This window comes from Crassostrea angulata, chromosome 4 (assembly GCF_025612915.1).
Source record: "Crassostrea angulata isolate pt1a10 chromosome 4, ASM2561291v2, whole genome shotgun sequence".
NCBI lineage: Eukaryota > Metazoa > Mollusca > Bivalvia > Ostreida > Ostreidae > Magallana > Magallana angulata.
This window is the reverse complement of record NC_069114.1, coordinates 22,339,305-22,365,907: the sequence shown is the minus strand read 5'-3', so window position 1 is coordinate 22,365,907 and position 26,603 is coordinate 22,339,305. Positions and strand designations below refer to the sequence as shown.

Sequence of the window (26,603 nt, the reverse complement as noted above, 5' to 3'; positions counted from 1 at the left end):
CTGCCAATAATAATGCCAGTGGCTGTGGTGTTATCGCACTCGGATTACCTCGTGAATATTCTGCACAACAACCTTTAGATTGTTCATGTACTTCATGTACCACTTACTGATGACTTACTCCACCGGATATTGACTCGGCAGCCCCCAGAACTAAGCAGTCACACCATATCTACAAACTGCAATACATAATAATGTCAGAAGACGAGCTTGGTATGAATTTATTTATCGTGAACAATTCCTTCGTTAACAGTTGTACCTGTAAAGTTCTACTAAGTTTGGACACATGATAAACACGGGTGTCGGTAAAGTCAGTCCTCCTCCGGGCCATTTTACAAATATGTAGGCGATGTTACCGTTGAGTCGAGCACAGATTTTCCCTGAATTTTCATAACAGACCAAAAATTTCCACATTTTAAACATAAATGCATGTATATACACTAGGCAAAATTGCTAACGCACCACTTACTATTTCTTTGATTGTTTTAGATCTAAACGCAACAAAGATTGATTAGTATAGTATTTCAACAGTTTATGATAACACAGAAAATGAAACATCATTTGTTGCAATCTTATTGACCAGTTGCTTTGAGTACTGTTTATGAAACATGTTAGTCCCCATTATGTGATTCACATAATATCAATATCAGGTGTGGGCTCCATTTCCTCGTATAAATGGGATCTGTCTGTCTTTTCGCCTAGTATTTACGCGGTGCTTTGAAGTTCTTGCTTGGTCCCTCACACTTCCGGTTTGTACAAATTTCCGGTACAACCTTGCAATTGTCAACGTGTGGTGCGTTTTAAACACTGTGGCTACCTAAAACAACATTGTTTTTATTTGATAAGCATGCTCCGTCATGTTTTAACCCATATCACCGGTATTCGTTAAATTATTAACATTTTTTTCTAACCCCACTAAAGGAGCATCTTGAAGAGACCAACCAACTCATCTGTGGTCAAACGCGCCATACCATGTCGGTTTTTTAAGGAGGTTTTAGTAATGCATGCATCAATAATAAAATCACAAAAAGAATATAAAGATTTAATTATCTTTCCAAAAAGAAGTGTGAGCACGATTTGAGCATTTCTAAAGAACAATCACGCTTCGGTTAACATTGCATCCATTTTTCAGTTTGGGCATTTAAATGTCTTACTTATAATTAAGGTGACCTATTTAAACATTAAATACATCTTTAAAAAATTTTAGGATGTAAATATTATTTTATTTTAAATGGTGCGTTAGCAATTTTGTCCAGTGTATGACAAAAAATCAACATCAATCGGCTGTCAAATCATTTTCTCAACTTCTGGAAAGGTTGATTTACGCTAACTGGTTTGAGATTTTATAATAGTTATAATTGGTTTATTACTGTGGTATGATATAGTACATCAGTTAATATGTATTCAATACACGCCAATTTATGCATCCATAGTGCAGCTGGATATGAGCATTTAAATTTGATTTTGAGGTTCCACCTCCGAGTACTTCACTTCGCTGTTACATATTGTGCATATAAGACAACGTGAGATAAAATCACACCGTACCTTTTTTCTTTTCCGATGAAAAATAAAACCGAAATGACAAATGTCCCTTTCCCCGGTTTACCGAGAAAATATAACTTCAACTCGCATGAAAAAAAAAAAGGAAAATCAAGTATCACTTAACAATAAGGTAATTTAATGTATTATCGTAATGTTTTCTGTATTTTATGTCCACAAGATTAATAACATAGACCAGTAGACCATCTTTTTCTGTGTTCATGCAAACAACATGCCTATCATACACAAACATAGTTATACTATAATAATTGTTGCATTCACATCTAGTGCCTTGTTGATCTCAGCTAGGGCAAGATTTAAACCCATTATTTCTGCTGTTTCTTTAAAGCTGCATGATATGATTTTTTCGCATTTACAGTATCAAATAATTTTCCATACACACCAAATATATTAAAAAGTTAAAGACTTTTGCCTAATTACACCAGCAGAATGGTCTCTTTTCAAAGAAATATTCAAAGTAAATAAAATATTTTCTTATTGAGCAAACAATTAAACGAACCAATCTGTGTCCTAGGAACATCTAGAAAAGGTAACTGTTTGGTTTCGACCGGAATGATTAGGTTTATTCAACCTGCATTTTATGCATCGATTGTAAACAAAGCAAACTTCCAAATTATTATAATATAGCTGCCTCGACGTCAGGGCAAATTATATTATGAGGCGAAATAACATGATACCCTCTTAATTTTGTCGTTTAAATATTGTTCTTAAAACAAATTTTGTGCATCATTATTTTGAAATTTCATTGAAATGTGGCTTAATTGACCAGGAAAACTACTGCAATATCTTTTATTGTACACATACTTAGCATTGCCATCGTTTTAAAGAGTTCACAAAATTTGATATAAAATCAGACCAAGCAGCTTTTATATTTACTTTTCCTTATATATATTGATTCATATATATCGTAAAATACTGGTATTTGATTTTAATATTGTGATTTATTGTCAGCAAGGATTAAACCGCAATATTTCGATATACTGGTAATATTGCACACCACTAAATTTTAATCTCGTATAGTGTCGGAAAAAGGTGATTTCACATGAGTATAGTACAGCATATTAGCAAAGTTTGAAAACTTTCAAAACAATCAGGTAAAATTGAAAAAGGATAAGAGAAGCCTGAAGGATAAGAAAAAGAGTTGAATAGACTTGGGTTTTTTTTAAACTATCGTATTTCAAAATTAACATTGACTCAGTTTTTCAATTAATGATGTATAGAAATGCACAAGCTTTTGTGAGAACCAAGAGAATACAGGCCTCTTTTGTTTGTATTCTGTTGTAAAACTTAAAAGCAAAAAGAAAGTTTACTTATGATGTCACGTACAGTATAAATTCAGGGGTGGATCAAGTATCTGTACTAAATGATTACTCATATAAGTACATTTACGAGCTATATCTCTTTGGAGCATTGAAATGCCAAAAAGGTTGTGCTAATAATGTGAATAGAGATGACTTATAATTACAGAGTCATTGAATTTTTAGATTTTTTGAAAGACATATTTTTGGAGCATTTAAATACCCTGTCCATATTATATAAGCATGTATACACATGCAGGCAAAATTGTTTCCCTCAGGGCTTTTGTTAGTGTGGCTGCATTGATTGTACAATATTATATAGGTACTTCGTCTGGAACTGCATCCATCTTGTGCAGTAGAAAAGGGGCAAGGGAATGTTGACATACAGAGAACAAAGTTTAGGTGAGGCTTGCTGTAAGCCATAAGGTAAAGACAAGGGAGGGTATAGGTCTGCTGATTTCTGAAGGTCCATTAAAATATAATTTCAGAGAGGAAATAAGTGATGACCGTTATTGGCCTCCAAACTCAGACCATGGGTTAGTCGGACGTGGCTGAGGCTGGCAAATGTATTCCAAAGAGATGATTGACAATTTTACGCTACTATATATATAGTTATACAAAATTAAATAATGAGTGAAAATTGACAGGTGTTATCAGGGTTGACAAATAAACATAATCAGGCATGCATGTAGCATCGGTTTTAAAAGTGGAAAGGCCAGACATCCAAAATCTTGACTAGCCAAAAAATTAAATTAAATTAAAAACCTTTTTTGCCATTCTCCAAAATCCTTATCCATGTTTTTGTTAATTCACCTTTACATGTTTACATATTCAAATAAAACAAACAAGAGGCCCATGGTCCACATCGCTCACTTGAGGAACAATAGGTATAATGAAATCAGCTTAAGGGAATTATAATACAAACTCTCTGGACAATGTACCTGGTAGTATAATACATGTAGATAATGTAAAAATAAAATAAACTACCTGAGGAAGCTTCCACATAAGTTTCAGCTTTCCTTGCCAAATGGTTTCTGAGGTGAAGATTTTTTAAAGATTTAATCTTTATATTCCTATGTAAAAATTAGACCAATTATTGTGGCCCTATTCTACCCCCAGGAGTCATGACTACAAACTACATTACCTGAGGATGCATCCATACAAGTTTCAGCTATCCTGGCTGATTTGTTTTTGAGAAGAAGGTTTATAAAGATTTTTTCTGTATATTCCTATGTAAAAAGTATACCCCCTATTGTGGCCCCACCCTATCCCAGAGGGTCATGATTTTCACAACTTTGAATCTACACTACCTGAGGATTCTTCCACACAAGTTTCAGCTTTCCTGGCTTAATGGTTCTTAAGAAGAAGATGTTTAATGATTTAACTCTATATATTCCTATGTGAAAATTTGACCCCCTGTTGTGGCCCCATCCTACCCCTAAGGGTTATGATTTTCACAACTTTGAATCTACACTACCTGAGAATGCCTTCACATTAGTGTGGTCCTTAATTTTCACAACTTTGAATCCCCTTTCACTACTGGCTCTAAAAACCCCTGTCCGTATGAAAATTCCCTGTCTTCCCCTGTCACCCCCTGTGTTTTCACTGTCATCCCCTGTACATCCCCTGTGTGCCACTGTACAGAGCCCCTGTATACCCTGTCATCCCCTGTGCGCCCCTGTACACAACCCCTGTGTGCCACTGTAAGCCCCTGTCACCCCCTGTACGCCCCTGTCATACCCTGTAAGCCACTGTCTGCCCCTGTGCATGCCCCTGACATCCCCTGTACGGTCTTTAAATGCTCGCTAAGTAAATAAATAGCTTTTAATTAATTCGGATTTTTAAAAATTTATATATAGCATTCATGTTTTAGATAGTGCTTGTTTTTCTTTGCATTTCACAGAGGGCAATATTATTACAAGCGTGAATAATTTTGACTTAACATTGACACAAATCAAGATATACTTGTATACCGATAAACCGCTTATTTTATTACATGCATTTAAACAAATGACCATGTTCTGTAATTTGTAAAAATAAAATAGAAAGAAAAAAAGAAAGAAAAATAAGTGGAGGAGTGCGTGAAATCTGCAATGTTCTGTGCCATGTAACCTGACTGAGATAAAGCGCATAATAACACAACATGATCAGCACGTGCAGATAACCACACACCGATCGAAATGATGAAATGATCATCTATATTTTGACTGTTTTGACCAGTGTAATGATGCATAGAATTAAGCAGCCTTTATGAAGTTCATGTAAATCGCTGATATTTGCTGTCAGTATTTTTTTTTTATAAATCATGAGAGAGAGAGAGAGAGAGAGAGAGAGAGAGAGAGAGAGAGCTGATTTTTCTTCGGAAAGGGGGATTAGACCGGTCCATTGACACTTTTAACTTTTATCAGATAGTGTGCATTTTCCTATTTATAGTTATTTATATGCATTATCGTATGGAATTGTCCACACGATTATACACTGTAGAGCAATGATACCGTTAATGAATTATTTAATGCACAACTGTATGCAAATGCCGGTAACGGGATACCATTTAATTTACACACATGCATCATATTAAACAATGGTCCGGATTTCGGATCAGAACAATATCAGGCATGAATTTAAATTTTATTTCATTTGAAAAATGAAAAATGTAAAAGAGCAATACACAGTTTTAATTCATATCACTGTGCCAAATAATGTTCTGAATTTAAAGCTCTTCAATCTTTTCATGTTTGAAATTCTCAGAACTGAAAAATTGACATTTTCAATTTCTTGTTTCTTTACTTGACAGATTGGGAAAAGGGTTATAAGGGGTGTTTCAACAACATATTGCATTATTGTGTAGCATTACCGAGCATCCAGACCTGAGGACGTGTGTGTATATACAAGTACACGTGTGTCTGTCACCTCATTGTTCCCAGTCTGGCTACCGTGCACTGCAAATTGTCAAGAAGGGCTGTATACAGTATATAGCTATTATATAATCACTGACCGACCATTCAGATCTGAGGAAGTGTGTGTATATATACGTGTACACGTGTGTCTTTCATCTCTTTTTACCTATCTCGCTACCGTGAACTGCAAATTGTCAAGAAGGGCTGTGTACAGTAGCTATTATATAATCACTGACCGAGTGAAATAATGTCAACATCTTCTCCTTTGAAAACTGTAGCTTCAATCAGCTAGTTGTTAATCATGTGTCTTCAAGTTTTTTGATCAATTGATCTAGTATACGTAGTATAAAACATTAATGAATTTAAAATCAATTTGACAGCTAAGTTAATCTAAATAATTATAGAAAATTTGTTTAATATAAAAGTTAATCAGAATTGAATGTTTCCTTATTAAGAAATTAATTCCCAGTTAAACTAATAGTAACATTTATTTAAAAATCAATGCAATCGCTCTCTCTCTCTCTCTCTCTCTCTCTCTCTCTCTCTCTCTCTCTCTCTCTCTCTCTGTATAAACTCCATAGGCTAAATGTATAGAAAACACTAGTTCTACATTTACATTTATGTTGTGTATGTTCTGACCAGGGCTGCGGAATAATAAAGAATAGGTAATAAAAATTAGGATTGCATGTTTTCTTATTAGGAAATTCCCGGGTAAACTATATAATTAATAAATTTAATTCAAAGTCAATGCAAACTCTCTCTCTCTCTCTCTCTCTCTCTCTCTCTCTCTCTCTCTCTCTCTCTCTCTCTCTCTCTCTCTCTCTCTCATTACTAATCAGGGTTTTTTAAAAATATCTCAATATCTATAAAACCTCCTACATGTGTAAAAAACACATTTACATTTTCTGACAGATTTCTGTTCACTGGCAATTAATTTAATTATCTTTGATATCTTCCACTTTGCAGTAAAAAGAGATATGACAATTAGATTTTGGAAATTAATGAAATTGATTATGAGATTAAAACAGCAGTTTAAATTCAATTCAAGAGTCCAATAAGCCGGTCAGAAACGTATTGAACAAACATACTAAAATATTTCTTAGACAAACTTATATAAGCTATTGAAGCTTTATTTTGGTATTCACGGGAAATTAATGAAGGTATAACCAAGAACTTGGTTAGAACAAAGTAAAAAGGTGTACTCTCGTTACATAGCTGGTTATAAATTCTATATTCTGACTGATTTATTGATTTTAGGTCGCTCTTATATGTTTAGATATATACAAAACCATGTGCCGCGCTTGATCCTAGTTTGTAGTGTGTTGTTTATTACCAAGAATCATATGATTCATAGGCTTAAGATATTCATAAGTAAAGTGAACATATATCTGTAGACAATTTTAAAAACTGAATAATTCATTCTATGTTCACTCTATGTTGTATTGTTATGTCTGTTTTTCAAATATTAGGGAGGAGCGATGTTCCCGAGCTCCAAAGGACTATATGCCCTGAGGGCTTGCACACCTAATATAAAACATAATTCCCGCCCTCACCTGAGGTTTACCACCCGGTGAATCTCAAATCTTTAGCTGTTAGCATGAATTTTGAAGTGTCAATAAATTATCAACTAAAACATGTGATTTCTAAAATTACGATAACAGTGTGTTTTGTGATTCGGCGCTGTTGAGTGCAAATATGGACTTATAGCTCAAAATATAACACATGTGATTTCAATAGTTGAATTAAGAAAATGATATTAAAAATAACCCAGTCAAAAGCCGTACAGGGGATGTCAGGGGCATGCACAGGGGCAGACAGTGGCTTACAGGGGATGACAGGGGCGTGCAGGGGGTGACAGGGGCTTACAGTGGCACACAGGGGATGTGAACAGGGGCGCACAGGGGATGACAGGGTATACAGGGGCTCTGTACAGTGGCACACAGGGGATGTACAGGGGATGACAGTGAAAACACAGGGGGTGACAGGGGAAGACAGGGGATTTTCATACGGACAGGGGTTTTTAGAGCCAGTAGTGTTTGCCTAAGGATGCTTTGTGTCAAGTTTGGTTAAAGTTGGCCTAGTGGCACTGAAGATGTTGAAAATGTGAGAAGTTTACAGACGGACAGACAAACGACAGACAAAATGTGATCACAGTAGCCCACTTGAGCTTTCAGCTCAGGTGAGCTAAAAATAGGGTGGGGGGGGGGGGGGGGGGGACTCCTCCTAAATTTAATTTTCTTTATGTAAGAAATATTTTACCAACAACTGTTCTAGAGCAGAAAGTACTTGTAACTAAAAATAGATATGATTTTTGAAACCCAGGTTCTGGAAATCTGCATTGAAAAATGAATATATACATGTTGAACTTTGTGTATAAAAAAGTTGATATTCTGAAACATGATAACTTCCTGCAAAATTCAATGAATATAAGTGTAAAAATGGTACAGGTATAGTGTTAGTGAAAAGGTCTGTTTATATTGAGTGTGCTTTTAAACATAATTAAACAAGTTTTTGATAAAATAAAAATCCACTTGAATAGGTACTTGTATTTTAAACTCTTTATTTCCATCATGCTTTAAGTGAAAATAAAAATAAAAATGTTTACTTCTTGGTGGAATCGTTCCAGCGACAGCAAAATCAAAAAGATCTACACCTTACCACTAGGCCACACATGAAACACTTTCATAGGATGTCTTTTTAATACATGTGGCTATACTCATCATTTTATTAGAAAAGTCACTTTTTGAAATATATGTTTAATATTGAGTACAAAGACCACTTTAAACAAAAATTAATTTAATGTAAACAACTAAACATGTTTTACAATACCTGTAGAACATAATTTCAGTCAGATTTCCTTGGTTTAGAGTGGTTCCATGAGTCAAATATCCAACTGTTTACTGCATACTAACTATTGTATATATTCCTATATATCCTTTACAAAACCAGAAGAATTTAATGATCCTGTGTAAGACAGTAAAGACTCTTTTAACATGGTAATTGTGTAATTTGCATTCTTTTGAATACACCTTTACTTAATATTGTATAATATTGAAAATGCCTGATGTTTGCTAAAGCAGACAATGCGCTATAACTGCGTTAAATTTTTTAACATTAAATTGTGAGAAAAAATTACAAAACAGATGTTAATTTTAAAAAGTAAAGTCAAAAATAAATTTAACTATGAACTGAATTTTTTACTGTGATATTAGATTGCTCATGACGTATGAAATTCATACTATACAGAAATAATTTTTAATTACTTTGAATATTTCCATCTTTTAAGAAGACTGATTCTGCTGGTGTAAATAACTTAAAGTCTATAAATTTTTTTTAGATAATTGGTTTGAGTGAAAAATTACTTGATACTTATTTTTGCCAAAAATCAGACCAAGCAGTTTGAATTAAAATCTGCAAGAACATTTTGACAATGCTATTATTTGGACTTATTATGCCCCCTTTCGAAGAAGGGAGGGCATAATTGTGCTATTGGTCGGTCCACCAACAGTTTCTGCTCATTTTCTTTGCAGAGGATGAACATATTGAAATGAAATTTGGTATACAGGTTTATCATGATAATATCTACTAGGTCAAGTTTGATTTTGGGTACGATTGAGCATTTTTAGACAGAGTTATTATGGCTCTTGGACATAGGAAAATTCCACTTATTTGCAGTTTCTGCTCATTTTCTTCACACAGGATAAAGATATTGAAATGAAATTTAGTATACAGGTTTTTCATGATACATGTGTAATATGTAGGTCAAGTTCGATATTGGGTACGATCGAGCAATTTTCGACAGAGTTATGGCCTTGGACTTAGAAAAATTCGAGTTATTTGCAGTTTCTGCTCATTTTCTTCGCAGAGGGTGCACATATTAATATGAAATTTTGTAGCAGATTTATCTAAAACATATCTAGGTCAAGTTCGATTTTGGGTATGATAGAGCAATTTTTGACAGAGTTATGGCCCTGGACTTTCCAAATATTTGCAGTTTACGTTCATTTTCTTTGTGGATGTTTCCAATGGAGGGGGGGGGGGGGCATAAGTGTTTCACAAACATCTCTAAGACTTGTTATACATGCACTGATATTGTCATTATTATTATTATCATGGCAAAAAAGAAGTAAATCTAAAGGTTCTTTGCTTTAACTGTCATACCATTATTTTAATTTTTGAAGTTTAAATGTTTGTTTTGACAGTGTTTCCTCTAAAGTGCTCCATACAGAATTATGCTTGGGGTAAACTTGGTCATGAAAGTGAGGTTGCCTCTTTACTGAAAGCATCGGATCCAGCTTTTCAGATAGATGAGTCAACTCCTTATGCTGAGGTAAGTTCTTATGAATATGTTTGTCCCATGGAATCAGATGAATTAAGGAGAATAATAATAATGACCAAGTAATCACACATCAGAGCTTCGCATCCTTCTCCATGTTTAAGGCCTAGTACAATAATGTAATGATTTGCAACATGGTTAATTCAACTCATTGCTGAAACAGTATGTGAAGTTTAGTGCCATTGATATATTAAATTTTCATGACAGACAAATTAGCTATATATATTAATTTGATGAGTCATTTTATTGTTACAATAAAAGTAGATAAACTGGTTTACTGTTTTAAATTCTGTTTTTTCTTTTGTGTTTATTTTTGTATCAGTTATGGATGGGAACACACATAAACTGTCCATCAAAAGTCAGAACTGGCAGGGGAAGTACCTTGTCACTGAAAGACTGGATTATCCAGCATCCTGATCAGCTGGGGGATGCTGTCACCAAGAGGTTTGGGAATGATCTCCCTTTCTTGTTCAAGGTTCTTAGCGTCAACAAATCACTATCTGTCCAGGCTCATCCAAACAAGGTTTGTTCATGCGAAGAAAGGTGATATGTTAGATCTGTTTTGGGGCCCACTCTGTGATAGCCCTGTAGTGATCAGTCTAATCTATCCATCTATCCTATATCACTATTCTGGATTACCGGTTTTATTTTATTTATTTATTTCTCCTCACAGGGTAAATGGTCTTAAGTGTAATAAAACGATTTTCTAGAAACAAAAGTCGGCTTTTCATGATATTTCTCTCCTGTTAGCTCTGTCTGATAAGAACTTCTTTAAAAAAAATCTGACCCAACTTCCTGTTTCTATTTCAAATTAAAAAATACATGTACAGTAAAACTCAGTTATAGCAAAGTCCTAGGGAAGAATGGATCTACTTCATTATATCCATAATTTGTTGTAACCATATAATGAATTTGTTATAATTACTATAACAAATTCACTATAGATATTGTTTCTTTTATCAGATAACAATTTTTATGCCCCCCTTCGAAGAAGGGAGGGCATATTGCTTTGCTGCTGTCGGTCTGACGGTCTGTCCACCAACAGTTTCCATTCATTTTCTTTGCAAAGGATAAACATATTAAAATGAAATTTGGTATACAGGTTTATCATGATAATATCTAGGTCATGTTTGATATTGGGTACGATCGGGCAATTTTCGACAGAGTTATGGCCCTTGGACTTAGAAAAATTCAAGTTATTTGCAGTTTCTGCTCATTTTCTTCGCAGGGGGTGCACATATTAATATGAAATTCGGTATGCAGATTTATCTGAATAATATCTAGGTCAATTTTAATTTTGGGTATGATAGAGCAATTTCCGACAGAGTTATGCCCCTTGGAGTTAGAAAAATTCCAAATATTTGCAGTTTACGTTCATTTTCTTTGTGGATATTTCCAATGGAGGGGGGGGCATAAGTGTTTCACAAACATCTCTTGTTGCTAATTGAGGCTTAGAATCAAAATACATTCCTCTGATATCTTTAATAATCAGATTGTGAATTGAAGAATTTATGTGAAAATAAATTCTATTATGTTAGATAGTAGTGCAAACTTTTTAAACTGTAAAGAAATTCAATATAAAAGTGTGAAATTTCACCATTATTCACCTCTACGGGACTCAAAATCATTTCGTTATATCGGTAAATTTGTTATAACCGTATTTGTTATAACCGGTAGCCGATAAAGTTTGCAAAGAAATCTGCTTCACTCAACATAAACCCTTGTACGAACAGACAAAACTTATACATGTGTGTTTAAGGGGGGTGTGCAGTCATCTTGTACGTTTGAGGATTAGAATGTAAACATTTCTTGAACTGGCTTGTTTTTTACCAATAAACCCCCTTTATATTTTTTCAGATTTTTAAATATTCAAAATAAGTCTGTAGTTGCGCATTTCGACAGCTATTTTAAGTAATTAAAAAGGCATTATCCTGATCTTGTATGCATAATTTGCATACAAAACAACATGCAGAATCTCATATTTATTGCTTTTATATCTTTTGGCAACAGTTTTGGTCATTTTCGGGCAGAAACAAGCCAGTTCAAGAAATGTTTACTTTCTTATCCTCAAATGTACAAGATGACTGCACATCCCCTTTAAAATGCACCATCTAGTATTGAGAGTACTATATTTTGTGATCTCTTGTTCTGACCAATTTGTCGGTGCAATCGTGTTTGGCCCATATCTTTCTTATGGAGAAACAATGGAATTTCATATTTCTTACAAAGATTGTTTATGACCTGTGGGTGTGTCATGCTTTTGACCCAATTTCATTTGTGCAAATTCAAGGTCACTGGAAGGAAAAGTGCAAAATTTGTGTCTGATCCATATCTTTCTTATGGAGAAACATTGGAAGTTCTCCTCACACAAAGATTTCTTATACCCTGAGGGTTTGTCTTGATTTTGACCTAAGGCCATTTGGGCAAGTTTAAGGTCATTGTTTTAAAAATACATTATTCCTGTCTATACTTGATGATATCTGGTAATGGAAAAATGATGAGAAGCAAAAAATTTGATACAAAGATTACTTGTGAACTGTAAATATATCTTGATCTTGAGCTTTGATCAATTGTGCAAGTTCAAGGTCACTGATAAAAAAAATGATGCATCCATTACTTGTTAATAGTAAAATGCATGAGTTATTATTTTTCTTATAAGTGGCTATCATTAGTGAGCTTGCTCATAATATTTCTAGTTTCAAAGGGAAATCTTTGAACAAGAAAATAATTGTCATTAATAAGTCTTGGATAAAATAATCTTTGATGAAAATATTTTGTTCATTCAAATCTTTTTTTTTTGTAAAAGAACAATTGCTTTAAATTAGCAATTTTTATGCCAATAATATGAGAGTGGTAGGAAAAGGATCTTTTTTAATACATGTATCATGTTAATTTTCTAAATGGATCGAGGCCATTAGAATGAAAATGAAAATAAAATTATTATTAAAAAATCTTCATTTATACAAGGGTTGTCCCAAACTTGTGCAGACAAGTGGCATTATTCATTTAATTGAAGACACAGAATGATGAAACTTGTGCCACAAAGGGTTCAAGTAATTTGCATTTAAATTATGCTCTAAGACATTTTTTGAAATAAAACATAAAATTTATCATAAACAATATGGAGGCCGTTTAGCAACACCATAAAGACACATTGTGCCTCCAGCAAAACTTGTTGTTACTACTTATTACAGTGATGTTTGCTAAAGGGTCATTGAAGAAAACATAGAAGCACAGTGAACAGATTTTAAGTCATGTGTTCTGTCTTCGCTATTTTGGGACAACCCACATAATTATATAATTATATACAAATTAAACATGTAATTATATTATGACAGTATGCTGGGGGGGGGGGGGGGGGGGGGCAGGCATTTAAACTTATCATGTTTTATTCTTTATTGGAATGAAGGTAAAAGAAGTTTATGCTGATTAAATTGATACATGTATAGCCTTATATATGATGAATTAATAGCTTTAAAATAGCAGTAATAGAATCACTGATTTTGAAATCTATTGTTCAACATAATAATAATTTTCTGTTCCAGACATATAGATATATATTTATGAAGTTAACATTCATTAATATGTAAAGTGCTAAATGATATTAAACAAAATTTGCAGGTTCAGGCAGAAAAACTTCATGCAAAATTTCCAGAACTTTATAAGGATAACAACCACAAGCCGGAGTTAGCCATTGCTTTGACACCATTTAAAGCTATGTGTGGGTTCCGCCCAATTCAGCAGGTGGCAGAGTTCCTTTCAAGTATGTCTGAATAATTTATCATTTCACTTGTTGAATTACATATAACAGTCAGGGGTTTGACTGAAATCCATCATATTGAAAAATAATTGATTATTAATTGTCATCTCGACCCACAGTTGAAACTAAAATAAACTAGAACTTTTTTTTTCTTCAACAAAAAGTAAGGGCTTTTCGACATCTCCTTATTAAATGTCAGGAAAAATCATGTCTAATTTTTTTTCCAAATTCTTCAGCACCATAGAAAAAACATTTCCTAAATAAGAACCTATAAGTAATGCAATGTCAAAAGAAAGATAACTCCAGAACTCTATAAGTAGAAATATTTTTAATTTCGTAAAAAATATTTTTTTAAAAAAGTGAACACTTATTTCTTGGACCCAAGATTTGGTATGCTAAGAGTATTAATCTCTATAAGGTTTTTCAAGAAAAGCGGGATAACTTTTACCAAAAAAAATTTGAAATTTTACAAAAGTAGTGATCTTTAGGCAGCCCTTCGGACCATAATTTTTAAATGGTAGTCTCCACTTTGAACTATAAACCAAAAAGATTAAAAAAATCGGATGAAAAATCAAAAAGTTATAGCTAAAGGGCTGTTTTGAATATAAACCCCTCAAGATTCCTTATTTTCATGAATTTTATTTTCAGAACCTTTTCCAGTCTGTGCAAAATTAGTTTAACATTAAAAATCCCATAGACAATTTCTTATCAACTTATAATACCCGGAATTTCTCAATAGTTTTAAACGAAACTTAAAATATATTATGCTGATTACGACAATTTAAAAATTTAAAAAAATTTGTCATTTATTTTAATTTCTTCTTTTTTCATTCCCCCTTTTTTTAAAGTTTGAAGCCTAATATCTCAAAAACAGTAAGAGTATAGATTGTACTTGGAGATAGAAAGAAGTTGTCACTTACAATTTTGTATATCATAGCATGAAGTATCTAATTTCAAAATTTCTTAGTTTATTATCAGAAAATAAAATAGATACAAGGGCCCTTTTAATTTTTTGTATTTGCATGTGTAAACTGGAAGTATATAAACCCGAAGACCAAAGAGGGACATACAGGAGAAGTAGGAGATTGCTACAACAATTTAGAAACATTAGATTTATACTTTTTCCTACCGTTTTCAAAAAAATGCTGATGAAACTTTGTCGAGAAGAAAAACAATAATAAAACAGAACTCAAACAATAGGTCTTTTCGACTGAAAGTCAAAAAGCCCTAATAAGTGCACCCCATAAAACAAATGAGATAATTCTATAAGTGCACCCAGACTTTCTAATTTATTTATAAATGATGATTTCTAATCATAAAACTGAATTTTAGTAATAAGTGCATGCATTCAATCATTTTTTATTAGAATAATGATGAAAAACAGTCATAGCTATTTGGAATTTATTTTAAGACAAAGAGTGACCTCTGAAAAATGAATATGACTGTATTTCATCTTGTTTTTTTTATCAAATTATTAATTCTGTAAGTTAGAAGAAATGACAATAATCAGTTATTTTTCAATATGATGGATTTCAGTCACACCCTGACTGCATAATGTGTATATGGAATGATTGATCAGTATGGAACTTCTAAACTGCCTTATGTGGATGATTTTCATTATATGACGATACTTCAACATTACATGCTGATACTTCAACATTACATGATGATACTTTAACATTATATGCTCATACTTTGTCTTTATATGATGATAGTTCTTCATAAAATTACATGCTGATACTTTTTCATTATATGATAGTAGCTCACTATGCAGTGGTTCTAATAATAGTGAAGCGTCGCCTTGGGATGGAAATACACTAAAACTCAGAACACATGGATGCCTGTAAACTTTTTACGAGTAAAACTGGGCTGTTTCTCTGTTTCGGCAATTAATCAGAGTGGACTTGTGTCCACTGAGACTAGTTTAGATCAAGAAACTAGTGCCTGTAGATTTTTTACATGTATGTTAGCAGATGCGCTAAGTTACTGAAATTAAGCAATAAAAGCACTGTAAATGCTTCATGAAGCCAAAATCATTTTACTTAAACAACACTGTTTTGTGGAAACATACATTTTTCACTTCATCAAATACAAAATAAAATTTTTAACAAACAGACTATTTCCCTCTTTTTCAAACAGGATGAAAATACATATCTTTATATGAAAATTTGTATGTAGATCAGTAGATCGAATATTTTAAAGTAAGAGGCAACTGCCCCCTCACCCCAATTTCCTATTTACTTGTCGAGATTGAGGTGTTACTGAGGTCTGCCCCCTCCTCCCCCCCAATTAAAGATGCTACATGCATGCACTGGGATCTAATGGATGATCATTCGTGCTCGATTCCCTTAAAAGGGACAGCATTGCAAAGTCATTGTTTAATGGTGTAGAAGCACCAAATCCAGTACCAGTAGGGGTAAAATTAGCGCCATTTGAAGGCGTCCGCCTGCAGGATTAAAACAATCAACCTGCAACATAACATAAAATGCATAAAATTTGATGAAACATCAAATTTGAAGGTGTCTAAACAAGGACAAGTAATAATCAGGAGACTCGGGAGACATTTGACACAGAGAGATTTTAGTGCAAATTTTAACAAATATAATGAAAGTGGCCGTACCTCCGTTCCCTTCGGAATCCAGTTTCACCTGAGTAGCATATGCCCTATTTTTGGGAGTACAGATTTTAAAAATAACCAATCGGGTTCAAAGAGTGTCAATTTTTTGGGCCCCCACCATAAAATGGCTGAGGCATATAGTGTTAACCCATTCCGTCATTCATTCCTTCTGTCATTCCATCATCATTTACTTTCCGATCATTATGTCAACAACCATTACACCCATGAAACTCAAATATAATATATTGATGTATCTAATAAATAAACAGACTGAGTTTGAATTTAGTTTTGGTCTGATGATATTTATGCCTCTTAAAAGCTTGCATGAACTTAAAAGAAAATGAGTAATTTTTAGGGATTTATCGGATTACTTATTCTGCAATCAAACAAATGTTATACTTTTGGCATTTGAAATTTTGATCACCTGCGGGGGCATTTGTGGCGTTATGACACATCTAGTTATAAAAGGAAATAAATGTAAAGGAAGCTTGTTTGAATTGTTGAGTAGCTTGACTTCAGTCCTATACTATCTTCTTTGTATTACATGTATCCCCAAGTTTTTGGAATCACGATACCACTGCTTATAGCTCATTTAGAACCACTGCACACTAAAATACCATCATTTCTGAATTATCAGCATATAGTGTTAAAGTAACAGCACATAATAAAGAAGTATCAGCATATAATGTTAAACTGTCAGCATGTAATGTTGAAATATCAGCATGTAATGTTGAAATATCAGCATGTAATGTTGAAGTATCAGCATGTTATTTTGAAGTACATGTATCAGCATGTAATGTTAAAGTATGCAGTGTTTTTTGGGGGCCTGATATGGGGCCGAAATTCAGCCCCAGTCCCAATTGGAAATTTTCTAATATTTTCCTAATTTCAGACCCAAATTTCCCAATTGTATTTTTGAAAATAAAACTTTGCACAACTCGTCCAAATTTTCAAGAAAGACTGCATGAACAGAATAATTAATAATTTGAAGAACTCTAGATAAGAAGCATTGTGCTTTAATTAGTATCTGAATAAATGATAGAAAACATTAAATTTAATCATAATCAATATAACCGAATTTTCCTGTTTTGTTGCTATTTTTCCCACTTGAAAGGGCCCCAGTCCCAAATTGGTGGGGAAAAAACACTGGCATCAGCATGTAATGTTGAAGTATGAGCATGTAATATTAAAGTATCATCATTTAATGTTGAAGTATCATCATTTGATGTTGAAGTATCATTATATAAATAGTGCCTGTTTGGGAGGGTAACAGTTGAAATTGACACCCCGAGAAAACCATTGTCAACCGACGCGAAGCGGAGGTTGACAATGGTTTTCGAGGGGTGTCAATTTCAACTGTTATCCTCCCAAACAGGCACTATTTATTTTGTTATACTGAATGTCTTTTTTAAAATTTTTAAGAAAATTTTACTGCTTTTATATAGGAATAACCTGAATTCTACAGCGAACCGTACGCGCATAATTTTCGCGCATGTAACATTTTTTAATGTTACCCGTTGCCAAGTGCGTTGCTAACGCTGAGGGTAATAGTAAATATTATTAACTGCGTCTTAACCAATCAGATTTCAGTATTTAACATGAAAGTATAACAACATGTAATATTAAAGTATCATCATTTAATGTTGAAGTATCATCATTTAATATTAAAGTATCATCATTTAATGTTGTAGTATCATCATTTAATGTTGAAGTATCATCATTTAATGTTGAAGTATCTTCGTATTATGGAGATCATCTACAGAGGGCAGTTGAGGCGTTCCATAAATCAGGATTATCTATCTGTTACAGGAATAGAGGAACTTCGAGCTGTTGTTGGAGGTCCTACTTCATGTAAGCTGATATCTGCAAGTAAAACTATGGATATGCCTCTACAGAGAGAAGCCATGAAAGACTGCTTTACTTCATTGATGAATCAGGAGTCTGATTTTGTCAAATCAGAGCTGAAATTGCTAATTAATCGTCTTCAAGACTTAGGTAATTATGGTGTCAGGCTACTGGTGCACAGCTGTCAGTAGTGGAAGATAATATTTGTATAACAACAATAATTTTTCACCATTTTATACCATTTGTAACCAAGTTGTAAATATGAGGATAGATTCATATTGAAAATATCCTAGTATACAGAATTTTCAAGTTTAGGTTCATGTGGGTCAGTAAAGGGGGGGGGGGGGGGCTAACCAACAAATTTAATGATACATGTTATGATTATCAAATTTTTATATTAAGGAGATTTATTTGAATGAAAATGAATGTGAAATTTTTCTGCAGTTGCATACATATCTTTTGAGACATTTGGATAAAACTCCATTTCACACCTAAACAATATTCTAAGCAATATGGTGTGAGATGAACCCTGAGGTCACAAGGTCAATGCTGCTCTAAGAGAAACAAGAAAAACGTATTACATGTATGAGGGTCTGACCTTTCATTTTCATTTTATTGGTTAGTTCCCAATAAACTCTACAAAGCTATAACATAATGCTGTTTGAGTTTAAGCCTCTATTTTTATCAAGCAAAATAGTTTATACTGAAAACGGTAACATTATTATGTCATCGGGTTAACAGCTGTGTGACTGTCAGTCAATATATATCAGGTCTCATAGCTCAGTGCTTAGAGCACTGGCACGGTACGTCAGAGGTCCTGGGTTCGAGTCCCGGTTGATACTTGACTTGTCACCATCTTTTACATTTGGCACCCAACGTACAAACCAACGTCACTCCCTAGGAACATGTTTCACAACATTTCCTTAACTGAAAGAGTTCTACTCGTAAATTCGAGGACGAATTTCTACCAAGAGGGGGATTAAGTCACTGGGTTAACAGCTGTGTGACTGTCAATCAATTTATTACATACTTAGTAATAAATACAGGTTTTTGGCATATGTGATACAGATGACATCACACAACTCATATCAGCCTCCGGGGCTGATACAGGTTATCAGCCCTAGGGCTGATATGGATCCGTATCACACCCCTTGCGGAACTCTGCCTTTTATCCGTTTCGGCATTTGTGCATGTTTACAGATGAAAAATCAAACTTTTCTTGCAGTCGACATTTTTAAATGCAGTTAAAAACTTCAGTTTTGGAGCATTTAATTTTAAGACACGAGGAAATTCCGGTTCTGTAGCTACGTGTTTGGTAAAACAATAAGATCTCATATTTTTATTTACCGGTAATACATGTACAGACTACTTTCAAATAATATTAAAAATCAATTTGTTCAAGTTGATGCCTTTTTACATAACTTATTACTAATTATGTAATAAATATAATAATAAATACCCTTTTTCCATATCACAACCTGTATCAGCCCTCGACCAATATCATCCCTCGGGCCTTCGGCCCTCGGGCTGATATTGGAGTCTTAGGCTGATACAGGCTGTGATATGGAAAAGGGTATGTATTATTCTCTATATATCAGGGTCTCAATGGCTGTAATAAATGTAACAGTTGGTGAAAAGTCTCAATTGGGACTAAAACCCAGAGCCTCTGGCATACCGTGCCAGCGCTATTGAGACCCAATATATTGACTGAAAGTCACACACCTGTTAACCCGGTGACAATTATATTAAAACATACTCCTCTGACTTTTTTTTTTTGTTATACTAATTGTTATTTTGTGTGATTATAAGGGACATGATCAGGAAAATTTGATTTTTTTTTCTTAAGAAAAACAGGATTTGGGAGGGATGTGTAATTCAAAATGTAAATAAATGTTATGTGCATAGGACTGTAAAAACTGGGATTTTTTAGATTTCAGAGGATAAGTCGGCGGAAGCTTATGCTATACCCTCAGTGTCAGTGTTGTGTTTAGACCTGGTTGAAGTTTTTGAAGCAGGTCCTGTATCTAAGTTATTACTTGTCCTACCTTCACCAAACTTGCATGGATGGTATCTTAGCTTACTTCTTGACTTAACAGACTTGGATGCTGAATCTGAGCTATAAATTTCAAATGCTTGAGAAGGTTAGGGTTTTTGTAGCAAGTTAAAGTTTTTTGAGCAGGTGCCCTTTAATGACCTTATCTAAGTTGTAACTGGTTTTAACTTCACTAAACTTGCATTGATGGTGATCGTTCAATGGGCTTGGATGATGAATCTGAGCCATAGGTTTTGGATGATGGAGGAGGTTAGGTTTTTTAAGCAGTTAAAGTTCTTAGAGCAGGTGTTCATTGATAGGCATATCTAAATTATTAATGCAATCTTTACCAAACTTGGATGGATGATGCACCTTATGATACTGATGCACTTGACAGGCTTGGATGCAATCCTGAGCCATTGGTTTCAGATGCTGGATGAGGTTATCTTTAGGTTAATAATTGTCATTTCTTATTCAAAATTGCATGGATGGTTTAACTATGTACTAAATGAATCACAGAGCCAGCTTCAGATACTGGAACTGATCTTGATTGTCCAGGTGCTAAGGCAGATTTAAGATGTTAGAAGAACTCAAATCGTTTTAGGGTCTTGGAGTAATGAAGTAAATTCTTTCATACCCAAATGAACTTGCACAGTTTATATGTATGCAGAAGCAGTTTATACGGAAGCTTTGTATGACATCCATTTTCATAAGTCAATGTGGCACCCGGTTTATTTATAGCTAGAAACTGCATATGATGATGAGGACTAACTTTGATTTTGTATTTTCAATGCTATGTCTGAGTTTAAAAATGATATAGTTTCAAAATTGTTGACTAAAGAGACAATTCTTAGGGGTAGCATTTAGTGTAAGAGTATCGTAAACCAATGATGCCAGGGTAATATAACTCCATCCCTTAACGGACATGCAAAATCTTGATAGTCTGGCAAAATTGTTATACTCTAGCAGCAAGATATGTCAGATATTGTATAAATTTCTGTGACAAGTACATGTATAACATTTATGTATATGTAGAATTTATCATTTTAAGGAAAAACAATATTCCATGAAAGGGGTAGTTTGATCACAAACCCCCTCCCCCCCCCCCTTTCATTTGCATCATTACCAGATCAAATAGTCTAAATTACTCATCAAAAATACTATTTTTATAAACAAATAACTTATTTGTCCAAACAAATAGCTAATTTGTCTGAACAAATCCTAATTTGTCCAAACAAATAACTTTATTGTCTAAACAAATAACTTCAATTCCTTTGAGCAAATAACTTATTCATCCAAACAAATAACTTATTCAACAAATAACTTATTCATCCAAACAAATAACTTATTCATCCAAACAAATAACTTATTCAGCAAATAACTTATTCATCCAAACAAATAACTTATTCAACAAATAACTTATTCGTTCGAACTTATAGCTTATTCGTCTGAACAAATAACTTATCCGTCCAAACAAATAACTTATCCGTCCAAACAAATAGCTAATTTATCTGAAAAAATAACTAATTCATCAGAACAAACAACTTTTCAGTTTGAACAATTAGTAGCTAATTTGCCCGAACAAATAACTTATTTGTCAGTACAAATCCTAATTTGTTTGAACAAATAACTTATCTGTCAGAACAAATAACTTTTTTGGCAAACAAATAGCCAATTCATTAGAACAAATAAGTAATTCTTCCAATCAATTACTTATTTGTCTAAACAAATTCTAATTCCTCTGAAGAAATAACTTATCTGTCCAAACAAATACTAGCTAATTAGTCTGAACAACTAACTTATTCATTGGAACAAATGTCTAATTCGTCCAAACAAATAACTTATTATCAGAACAAATAGCTTATTCATTCGAACAAATCATAATTCTTCTACAAATTCTAACTCATTTGAACAAATAACAAATTCTTCTGAACAAATAACTTATTCATCCGAACAAATTCTAATTCGTCCCAACAAATAACTTATCGTTTGAACAAATAAAATTTATTTCTTTTTTCATCTGGCCCTTCCAAGCTGCTGTAAAAAAAATTTAGTTGCTCAGAGGAATGATTTGGCTTAACAATATAGACCTTTTTTTCATCATAAAATTTTCAATAACTGTTAACACAACTCCAAATTTTATCTTGTTATTACTGTAATCAAGAATTCTCTAATTGCAGAAAAAGAAACTAAATTTCAGCCATAATAAGTATCAAAATTTTAGATAATTTACAAGTTTTGTCATTATTTAATTACAGACAGTGCTGGGACAGACACCAGTGGGTTTGAGAGTGAAACTTTGTACAAGTTGTATAATGAATTTCCTGGAGATGTAGGATGTTTCACTGTGTATTTTTTGAACATTGTCACACTTCAGCCGGGAGAGGGGATGTTTCTGGAAGCAAATCTGCCACATGCATACCTGTCTGGAGGTAAATACTAAGATCATACCTCACAATTACTGTATCTTTTTTATTCATACCTATCGAGAGGTGAATACCAGCATCATATCTCACTATTACCTGTATCTTCTTCATTCCAATCTCTTTAAAAGAGGTGAATACCAACATCATATCTTACTATTGCCTGTATCTTCTTCATTCCAATCTATTAAAAAGGGGTGAATATGCTTATGACCTGAGAGTGTTTCATGACTTTGACAGAATGTCATTCGGGCACTTCAAGGTCATTGGAAGGAAAAGTGCAGAATTCTTGTCTGGTCTATACTTTTTTTGTGGAATTTTCGTCTTCACACAAAGATTGCTTATGACAAGAGTGAAAGTCATGATCTTAACCCAAGGTCACTTTTGCGAGTTCAGGATCATTGTTGAAATAAATGCATAATTCCTGTTTAGGTTTTATCTTGTAATGAAAATTATTAGTAGCCTCCTATTTCACACAAACAATGTTTTTAATCTAAAAATATGTTCTGACCTTAAGCTTTAGTCAGTTTTGCAAGTTCAAGGTCACTATAAGAAAATGGTGCATCCATTTCTTTCAAATAGAGAAATACTTGAGTTATTCTATTTTCATAGCAGAGGATATCATTCGTGAGCTTGCTCACATTTTCTTTAGTTCATTCCAGTAAATATCAACATCATACCTCACAATTATCTGTTGTCTTCTTTACTCCTTCCTATCAAGAGGTAAATACAGTAAAACTCGTTTAGTATGAACACGGATATAGCAAAATCACGGATATAGCAAAGTTTTTTGAGTCACAGTAAATACGGATATAGTGAACTGATTTTGAGTTATGTAGAGGTGAATTATGATGGAACTTAACTCTTTTATAACGAATTTCTTTACAGTTTTAAAAGTTTGCATCCATTTTACAGGATAGTTTGAATAAACTTATTTGCTCATAAATTCTTCAATTAACAATCCAAGAGAATGTATTTTCATTCTAAGCGTCAATTAGCAAAAATTGTAGTTAAGTAAAAGAATGTCTATAGTGAATTCACTATAGTTATTATTACAAATTTGTTATACGGATATAACAAATAACTGATGTAACGAAGCAAAACTTGAGGACTTCACTATAGAAACGAGTTTTACTGTACAAACATCATACCTCACAATTATCTGTTGTCTTCTCTACTAGAAGTTATTAATACTTGCTTCTATACTTATAAGTACTTTTTCGCCTCTTTTAAGAAAGAATATCAAATTTCAAGTGAACACAAAAAAATTGTGGGTACTGGTAAATAAAAATGTAATGTCACTATGTGGTCACTTAAAGGTTTTTCAAAAATTACAAGTAAATTTTTTTTTTTAATATTTCGAGATAAAACAGATTAATGATAGAAGTTTATTTATTTACTGTTACTGTTTAGCTGCAGAGATCCTTCACTAAAGTAACTGTTACTTACTTATAATTTTAATTAGCATATAACACTGTGATTAGAAAAACCTACACGTTCATTGTCCTCTATATCATACATTTTTGTTCTACATGTATAGACACCATGGAGTGCATGGCATGTTCTGATAATGTTGTCAGAGCTGGACTTACTCCAAAATATCGAGATGTTCACACACTTTGTGAAATGTTAGACTACACTGGAAAGCCAGCAAACAAAACCAAGTTTCCAGGAAAATCTGTAACAGAAAATGGAGTGACCATAACAACCTTCAGTCCACCTATTAGGGATTTTGCTGTCAAAAAATTTCAGGTAATTGTTATGTAAGTTTTTCGATCTGACACAGAAGTAGTTTACATTTTTCATTTTACCCTGTTTCAAATCAACTTACATGTATTGTCAATTGAGCAAAAAATAAATCAGCAACAAAAGTTCTTGTGAATCAATTTGTTCTGTTATAAATTTTACAGCAAAAGTTATTCTTGGTGCATGTTTACCAGTAATGAATTAGTCAGATGTTGACTGATTATTAAACCCCTCACAAACAAATTTCGGGTGGATATATAGGAATCATCGTGTCTGCCGTCCTTCCATCGTGTCCAGCCCATGTCTTACTTTTTGAGAAATATTTGAAGTTCTTACTTCACAAAAAGATTGCTTATGATCTAATGGTGTGTCATGATTTTGATCCATGGTCTTTTAGGCAAGTTTAAGGTCACTGGAAGAAAAAAAAAATCAAAATTGTGTCTTGTCTATTATAAATGTTTCTTATGGAAAATCATTGAAAAAACAACTTAAATTGATGACAATATTTGTGTGTTTTCAGACCAGCCCAGGAGTCACTGCCTTACAGCTTCCTGCATTGACCAGTCCCAGCATTACCATTGTGATTCAGGGTAATGGAATAGCAAACAACCCAACCCTGGAGTCGTCCATTCCTCTCAATCGTGGTGAGATCTTCTTTGCATCAGTGAATCAGGAGGTGATGATAGATGTCTCGTCAGAATCCATGCTGTTGTTTCAGGCCTATGCTGCAGTTTAAAGAGATGCTTGTTCATGTACGTTGGAGATGCATTAACCAATTCAGAAAGTTCAGCCAATGATCACCACCAAGCAGACTTGCTTGTTTGTTATATATAGAATCCTACTAAAGTTTGCTATATTCGTTACCTGAGCATATGATTACAAAATGTAGATCTGATATGTGTTTTGAATTTTGGAAAGAATATTAAGCTAGCTGATTAGGGAAATTCTTTTTCGTGCCTGATTTTAAATTATAAAAGGATCATGGTCACAATTTCAGCCAGAAATGTTCAGTATTTATTTTCTACTTTTAAGCAATAGCATTGTAAACATCAAAAATGGGAATGGATAAATAGATTTAGAATATTTTAAGCTCAGTTGTGATCATGCATACCCTACTAAAAGAGGGTAAAATTTTTAAAATTGTTGCACCATGTAGAACTTTGATTACAATTTATAATATAAGAGGTATATATATTTTTCAATTAATAATCACTCTAGACCTGACTCCTTGAGGTGAATTTGGTGCTTGGCATTATTTTCAAAATATCCTGCTTGTTTCTATATGAAAAGAAATGCTTGCCTGTTTGTTTGACTGCCTGTATGTAAAGCTGAACTATTTGTTATGTTGTTTTTCTACAAACTTTTCTATTCTGACTGACATTATTTATTTTGGTATATTTTTAAAATCCTATTTTATTTATGGAATGTTTTTTTTCAGGAGTTATTATAATGTAATTTAAGTTAGCCTTACTTTATTATGTAATAAGTTAACATCCTTATAGCAATGAGTTTCACTACCATAGATGTTTATAAAAAAATTCCACATTCTGATTTTCATCCACATCAATTTAAACTGAAAAAAAAAATTAATTGTATGAAGTGCTACTTGTATAGAAATTGGCTACATGTCTTATGATATGCAAAAGTTTTACATAATGAATAAGAAATGCAATACTGACTGTAAATCTTTTATTATTTGTATCGTAAAATTATTTTTCTAATTTCCTATGAAGAAAAAGGGCTTTAAACTTAATTTGAGACAATAATTATAAAATGGATCCAAATGTTTTAGAATGCTTTAAATGTAAACAAAGAATGTTGGAATATTAAAAAAAGGAATATCATTAGAGTTTGTTATAGCTGTCCGTCTGTTCGCCTGTCCACGATCACTTGTACTGGACATATTTTTTTCCTCTTGGACCAGTCTGGCTCATACTTTACCTAAATAGTGCCTTTGGGTAAATGGTGTACACTGACCTTGAACCAAGTTTCTAGGTCTAAGGTTAAAGTTATAGCAGAATTATCTAAAAAAAAAAACACTTTTCCGGATTATTTATTCTCTCCCCTTGGTCCAATTTGGCTCAAACTTAAC

General features: G+C 33.2%; 2 protein-coding genes across 2 annotated transcripts in view; one reads left to right on the top strand and one right to left on the bottom strand.

Moving 5' to 3' along the window:
* Positions 1-139, bottom strand: part of LOC128181740 (equilibrative nucleoside transporter 1-like) — a 39,293-nt gene extending 39,154 nt beyond the window's left edge. The window contains exon 1 of the mRNA XM_052850252.1: positions 1-139. The gene's annotated coding sequence lies outside the window, so the exon portion shown is untranslated.
* On the top strand, positions 63-26,358 carry LOC128181741 (mannose-6-phosphate isomerase-like). The gene is made up of 8 exons (XM_052850255.1): positions 63-210; positions 9,955-10,082; positions 10,411-10,611; positions 13,710-13,851; positions 18,275-18,460; positions 22,601-22,774; positions 24,306-24,517; positions 25,032-26,358. The coding sequence occupies exons 1-8, from the start codon at positions 192-194 to the stop codon at positions 25,245-25,247; spliced, it is 1,278 nt and encodes a 425-aa protein (XP_052706215.1). The 5' UTR covers positions 63-191; the 3' UTR covers positions 25,248-26,358.
* The last annotated feature ends 245 nt before the right edge of the window (positions 26,359-26,603 follow it).